Here is a 7353-nt window from a genome sequence, read left to right as displayed (position 1 = left end):
CCCCGCGAGCCATTGCTCAGCCTCCCACCTTGAACCTTCCAAAGTTCAGCCAGAAGTGAGCCCAGGAAGGAGGGCGGCCAGGACCCCAGACTGGCCATGGAGCAGAGGACCCCAAGGTCTGGACAGGAGGGGCACCTGGAGCCGGGGTTTCCGAGGGCCACGGCCAGGCCTCCGGAGTGCTGGGCTTGCAGCCAGAGGCCTCCCAGGCCCCACAGCACCTCCACAGCCAGCTGGGTGCTCCTGGGGCCAGTCCCTGCAGAGACGGAAGGGGTGGGAGTGGACGTCCTGTCCAGGACAGCTGCTCCCGATGGGAAGAGAACTGGACTCTCTGTGCCTCGGTTTCCCCTCTGTGAAATGGGGGAGCTACCAACTCCGAAAGTCAGATAAGTAGTCACCCACTGCACGGGACAGGCAGGCCAGCGAGCCATGGCCAGCTCTTCTCTTCCTGCTGCCGGTCTCCTGGTCCCTGACCACCCGGGGGCCGCTGCTCAGCAGTGGGCAAACCAGACCAGAGCCCCTGGCAGAGCAGCGTCCTGAGAGTCAGCCGGCCAGGGCCAGGTGCCACACAGGACCACAGCGCCCTCAGCCCAGGCGGGTGTGATCAGCCAGCCTCGCTCTGTGACCAGCCTCCTGTCCTCACCGCGCCCAGCACGGGGGGGGCGGTCCTCCAGCCCCCGCCACACATTCCAACAAACCAGCCGTGGGCAGGGCGGGGCGGGCACCCCCGCCTTCTGAGACTCCAGGGGGACCACCCCCCTCGGAAGGGCACTCACCTGCTAGGTCCAGCTGAGGGATGCTGGGGAACAGAGCCTTCTCCATGGATAGTGACAGCCCAGGTGACACTGGGGCTCCAATTCGTTCATTAAAAGAAAGCAAAATGGAAGTTGGGGGCTACCCAGCCGTCTCCACCCCAGCAGGCAACTACAAGTCACCAGGTAGCTTCACATAGAGAAGCACAACAAGGAAACAGGGCGGGGATGTGGCCAGCGGCTCGTCTGGATGAGGACCTGCCCTGGGACCAAGACCTGTGTGACCAGAGGGAGAACCCAGGAGAAGAGGCAGTGGGAGAGGAGTGTCCCAAAGTCAGGAAAAAGATGTGCAAAGGCCCAGAGGCAGGACCTCTGGACGTGCTGGTGGTTCTGAGAACACTGAGCAGCCAAAACTTAACACCAAGAGTAGTGGACCCAGAGCCGGCCATAGCAAGCCAGAGTCAGTGACTGCCCCTGCCGGCCACCCCACCCTGGGCTCCGGAGTCCACGAAGCTCCTCTACAGCCTGTGACGAGCACCCAGCCGGGTGGGGGACTCTCCCGAGTCCTCACCTACCACAGCTTGAGCCCTGAGGCTTCGGTCAGAGAGGAGGGACACAACCTGGGGCAGGATGTGGGGCTCGCGGGGGAGGCCGGGCAGCAGGCCGGAGCAGGAACTCTGCCGTGAACAGACTCCTTCTGCACCTCTCCTGGGGACGTGTCCAGAGGCCCGCACTGTGCTGCTGGACTGCCCCGCCTTGACCTCTGTAGGAGGTGCTTGGCCTAAAGCTAAAGCTGTGGTGAGGACCAGGAGTGGCCACCAGGAGGCGGACGGGGTGAGGATGCTCTCGGCCTCTCTGTCCCAGATCCTGGCCTGCACGTGCCCGTCAGCCCCTCCAGCCTGGGCCGCGGCCGGGCTGGACTCTGGGCTCACAGAGCACCCCGCCACTCCAAGGCCAGAGGAAAGAGAGGCCACTGTGGAGTCCACCTCCACCCAGAGCTCATCTGGGAAGCCTCCAGGTCCTTCCCAGGGACAGTTAGTGCCCTTCTGCACTGTGGCCAGGTGTCGGAGCCCTGCTGACAGGCAGGAAACGCAGGAGGGCCAGCAACAGCTGGAAAGGGTCGGAGAGCAGGCTTGGGCACCTTGCAGAGCCCTGGGAGCCCCAGAGGGAAGGAGGGTCCCCAGGGCACAGCTGAGCTAGCAGGCACTCCTGTAGCTGGTCAGGGGAGGGTGTGCGGGAGAGCCTGTGGGCGGTGCCCTGGGGTCCTGGGTGTGGCTGCAGGCCTGTGTGGCCCTGGCTTCCGGAAAGTGGAGGGGGTGGTGCAGGCTGGAGGGCTGTGGCTGGGCTGGGGCTGGGCTGGGGCTGGGATGCGTCTGACTGAGGGCCTGCGTCTCTGGTGTGCTGTGGGCGGCTGCCTGTGCGCTGTCCTGGTGGGGCCTGATCCCAGGTGGCTGTGCTCCGGCCTGCTGGAGGCCTGGCCTGGCCCCACCGTGGTCACCACGCCTGTCCTTCAGGGATCCCCCCGGCCAGCGGCACTGGGACTCTGCAGATCTACCTCATCGACATCAACGACAACGCGCCCGAGCTGCTGCCCAAGGAGGCGCAGATCTGCGAGAAGCCAGGCCTCAACGCCATCAACATCACCGCTGCCGACGCCGACGTGGACCCCAACGTCGGCCCCTACGTCTTCGAGCTGCCCTTCGTCCCCGCCACGGTGCGGAAGAACTGGACCATCACCCGCCTCAACGGTGAGCCCCGGGGCCAGCACCACGGGAGAACCAGAGCCTGGGGTACAGGCCCCAGGGACCACCTGCCCCCGAGAGCGAGCAGCGCAGGTGGGGGGTCCTCCTGGAGGACACTGCTGCCCTTGCCCTCCACGCAGCGCCCGGGCAAGGCTGGGACGACCTTCGTCCACGGTGAGCGCTGCCTGCTCCACCCCTTGAGGCCCCAGCAGTGTCCATGCACCGGCCACTCCCTGTGCCCATGTCAGTTGGTCATTCCTGGCTGCCGAGTCTCCCTGGGACCCCTCCCCAGAAGTGGGCTGGTGCAGCCTGGGCCCAGGGCCTGCTCCCCGTCCCTCACCAACCCAGAATACTATTGCTTTTAAAAGCATTGTGTTTATTTCACCACCTCTCCTGGCTGCCAGGGGAAATCTTTTCAAATTCGCGTTGCTGTTGTTCTGTGTGTGGTCTGTTCAATGACTTTGCCTGCTTCTCTCTGGGTAGGGTTTTTCCTGATTGATTTGATAAAACTCTTTACATATTCAGGAAATCGTCTTCATCCTCCACGCTTCGAGAGACTCTTCCTTGCATGCCAAAGCCTTTAACGTAATGGTGTGGCATAGTGTGTGTGTGTGTGCGCGCGCGTGTGTGTGCACGTGTGTGTGTGTGTGTGTGTGCACGTGCACATGTCCTTGCTGACCGAATGGACATCTGAGGTTTCCACACCACAGCCTGGGTGTCCCCTCAGAAGGGCTGCTGGACAGGGGCCTGGCCATGTGCTGGACGTCTCCCATTGCTCTGTGCCAGGTGACTACGCCCAGCTGAGCCTGCGCATCCTGTACCTGGAGGCCGGGATGTACGATGTCCCTATCACCGTCACCGACTCCGGGAACCCTCCCCTGTCCAACACCTCCATCGTCAAGGTCAAGGTGTGCCCGTGTGACGAGAACGGCGACTGCACCACTGTGGGTGCCGTCGCGGCAGCCGGGCTGGGCACAGGCGCCATCGTGGCCATCCTCATCTGCATCGTCCTCCTGCTGAGTGAGTGCAGCCACCCACCAGGGGCCTCGAGGGCGGAGGCGAGTCCAGGGTGGCACCCCTCGCTCCGCCTCCTCCCACCTGAGCTGGGACTGGGGGGAACTGGGACCTCCTGCTCCTGTCAGGGCCGGTGCAGGTCAGGCCTGATCCAGCAGCTCACGGGTGTCAGTGGCTGGCTGCTCTCCAGCACCCACCCTGCCTCCCAGAGCCCCTGCACCCTGAGACTGGCTCCCCATTATGAGGAACACCCTCACATACCCACACCCAGAGAATGGGCTCACACGAGGTACCGCTAGAAAAGCAGGACTCTAGTGACCATCTTGCAAGATCGGGTGCCTGGAGGTCAGGCACTCCAGAGCGGCTCCCCGGAGCGCAAGGCCCTGTCCCCGGGGGGTCAAGGCTGAGTACACGTGGCGCACAGTCTTCCTGCTCGCCTGGGTGCTCCGTCCCCTGTGGGCTATTTACAGAGGTGCCCGTGGTCGCCCACGTCCCTCAGTCCCCTGTGGCTGACCCCCTCGTGGCCCCCGCTTCCTTACCTAAGTCACTGCTTCGTCACCGAGGGTCTCTCAGTTGGTCAGGCCGACCCGCCCCACCTCCTGCGTCAAGGGCTGCTCAGGGGGTGGCTTTGGCTCTGCCATGTCCACGTCCCCTCCGGCCGCCTTCTGCCTTCCTGATTTACACTTTGGCCACTGCATCCTGAACCTGACCCTCCACCTTCTGTTTCTCCCACTGCTGCCCCGGTGCCCGTGGGCAGCTCCCATGAATGCTGGGAGTTGTCAATGGTCCATCCAGAGTCTCAGGGCTCTGATTGGATGGGCTCAGGTCACATGCCCACACTGGAACCAATCACCAACCAGGGAACAGAGTGGGTGCTGGCTGCACCCAGGTCACGTGGTCCAAGAGTCCTGCGTTTCCTGCTGTCCAGGTGGCCCCACACAGGACTGAGATTGTGAGGAAGGAGAGGGTATGTAGGAAGGCCCCAGGTGGCCCCTGCTCCCACCCTGGTCGACCACAGCCCAGGGACCGTGGTAGAGGCAGGGAGGACTGAGCAGGGGTCTTGCCCCCTGTCCATGTCACATCCCGGTCAGAGGGTCTCCACATGCTGGAACGTCCAGGAACCAAGCATCAGGTCCCACCCTGGCCTCCTGCCCCCAGGCACCAAAGAGAGCCACATCCAAGGATGTCCCACCTCTGAGGCCTCCGCCATTTTTCCCATCTGTTGACCGCCCTGGACTCCGGTTTTGTTGCAGGCCTTAGGTTGACTGCCCACAGAGGGACACAGCTGGGTGGGGGCACTTGTTCCTCTGAAGAGCTGGCCTAGGAGTGGCCCCACTGCCCAGAGCACCCATGTGGACAGTGGAGAGTGAGACCCAACTCACCCAGGAGCCCGGCCTCAGGGAGGCTGCCTGCTGCTTCTCCCAGCTGCTGCCTGGGCCAGCGTCTGCCAGCTCAGGACAGGGCACCTGGGGGCCTTTGCCTCCTCTTCCCACAGCCCCCCATCTGGCCCTCTGGGTGGACACGCCCGAGGCCCTGGCTGCAGGGGAGCTGCCTCTGAGCGGCCTGGTCCCCTTGTCCCCTGCTCAGCAGGCACGGCTCTGGTTCCAGGATCAGGATCAGCCACTCACACAGTGGGGTCCACCCTCGCTCTCTAGTTTCCTGTCACCACAATGTGGGCCTGTCGGGGACCCCTGGCCACCACTCCGCCCTCTGCCACCTCAGGAAACACTGTCCTTCCCTCTGAGCTGACACACACTTCAGAGCCCTACTGTCACAGGCTCAGCAGCCACACCAAGGAATCAGCTTGCCTTCCGCAGGTCCAGGGGTCCCTGCACCCGCCTCACTGTCCCCTGGACAGTGTGGCCTTTGCCCATCACTTCTGGGTCTCAGTCTCCCATCTGTGGAAAAGTCAGGTGACAGGAGCTGCAGGGGGCAGAGGAGTGACCGCGCGTGCCTGAGGGCGTGGACAGTGCAGCCTGCCAGAGCCCACACCCAGCAGACCCCGCCCGCCACAACGGGGACACAGATACGACGCAGGGGACAGGCACGGCAGGCTCTTCCCAAGGGTCTGGAGATGCACAGGAGTAGCGAGGGGCGCGGGGCCTGGCACAGACCCCAGAGGGCAGAGGGGAGGCCAATGTGGGTGGGGAGAGAGATGTCCACAGTGTGGGTTTGTGCCTGAACCACCGAGCAGCACCCCAATTCCTTTGGGTGGTGGGAGAGCCCCCAGCCTACTCCCCCAGTTACCCCTTGGTGCTGGGTGAGGCTGTGTCAGGGTGACTCCCTGGGGCCCCTGGAGATGGCAAGGGGGCAGCCCAAACTCCCCTCCCTGCCAGGTTGGCAGGTCCCCCTGTGGGCCCCGCCCTCCCCGTCCCCTTCCGATCAGGAGAAATCCCTCTCCCTCACTGATTTCTGCCCAGACCCTCAGTGCCCACAAACCCTCCCTTTCACCTCCTTTTCCAACTTCACACTTTTACTATGCAGAAGAGGGGTGGTCAGAGGACCTGTGGGTGGGCCCCTTAGCTCCGCCCCGTACCCCTGGGGGGCAAGGTGTGTGCGAGGCTGGGCCTCCTGTGGGCTGCAGGTGGAAGGGAAGGAAGTACAGCCAGCCCTCTGCATCCGCGCCTCCGCACCCATGGGCCCCACTAACTGCAGATCAAAAATGTTCAGGAAAATCCCAGTCAGGGTCAGGCTGAGCCCATGTGGCCGTTCTCTCCCACCATCATCCCCGAGGGGCACAGTGTAATGGCTACCCACCGGGCATTCACACAGTGCCAGGCTTCATGCCATCTGGAGCCGATTGGCAATGCCCAGAAGGGCTGAGTGGGCTCTGGGCAGACACTCCACCACTTCACAGAGGGATGAACATTGTGGTTTGGATGGTCACAGGGTGGGGTCCCCGGAGCTAGCGCTTGAACACACTCACGGGCACAAGAGGTCCCACCCGCATGTGCACACTGCACCTGGGAGACACACCCGAACACTAGCGTGCACCCTGGCCTGCGCAACCCAACGTGCCTCCACACAGGGGCACGTGCGTGTGCACTCGTGTCGACATGCATGGAACACGCACGTGCCCGATCACGCGGTGCTCACGAGCGGGGTGCGGCTGTGCACGGGAGGCGCACGCCGCGGGTGGTGTGCTCACGGCGCTGCGCTCCCACAGCCATGGTCCTGCTGTTTGTGGTGTGGATGAAGCGGCGGGAGAAGGAGCGACACACCAAGCAGCTGCTCATCGACCCCGAGGACGACGTGCGGGACAACATCCTCAAGTACGACGAGGAGGGCGGAGGCGAGGAGGACCAGGTCAGAGCGCCAGCCGCCGGCACCTCCACTGGTGCCTCAGGCAGCAGCCGGGGACTCTCAGCTCACCTCCCTGGTGCCTCCGCAGGCCTCTCTGGCCCGGGGCTGAGCTGTGCAGCCTGCACCTACCTGTGTCCTCCCCTGTCATCCTCCTCCCTCCCTCCAGCCGCCAACCCCAGCCCAGTGCTGCCCTGGGCCCTACAGAAGAGGGCACCAGGATCCCTGCTGGACACACCAATGCCACCTGTCAACAGTCCCAGGCAGCTGTGGGAGCAGGGATGGCCTGGTGGGAAGGGGGAGGGCCAGCACCTCCCTGCACAGAGGACCAGGCAGAGCAGAGTGTGCTTGGGTGTTGAATAGCAGGGGAAACAGGGTCACTCTGGTGGAGCACCAGGCCAGAGGAGGCAGAGGGCACAGCCCCCACACTGCCCGGAGGTCAGCCAGGACTTGGGACATGGCGCAGGGGTGGCCACGGTAGGAGGAGGCCAGGGAGGTACTGGGGTTGGGAACAGGACAGCTGACGTACACTCAGCAGGTGGAAGAGC

The 7353-nt window shown here is 64.0% G+C and overlaps 1 protein-coding gene across 1 annotated transcript in view; it reads left to right on the top strand.

The window, feature by feature from the left end:
- Cdh4 (cadherin 4) overlaps positions 1-7353 on the top strand; it is a 251233-nt gene that overhangs the window by 238814 nt on the left and 5066 nt on the right. Inside the window, exons 11-13 of the mRNA XM_048810714.1 lie at positions 2264-2497; positions 3278-3511; positions 6672-6811. Of these exons, the coding sequence (XP_048666671.1) occupies positions 2264-2497; positions 3278-3511; positions 6672-6811 (608 nt within the window). The remainder of the gene's footprint in view (positions 1-2263; positions 2498-3277; positions 3512-6671; positions 6812-7353) is intronic.

This window comes from Marmota marmota, unplaced genomic scaffold (genome assembly GCF_001458135.2).
Source record: "Marmota marmota marmota unplaced genomic scaffold, marMar, whole genome shotgun sequence".
NCBI lineage: Eukaryota > Metazoa > Chordata > Mammalia > Rodentia > Sciuridae > Marmota > Marmota marmota.
The sequence above is the reverse complement of the archived record's forward strand: the minus strand, read 5'-3'. Positions and strand labels throughout refer to the sequence as shown.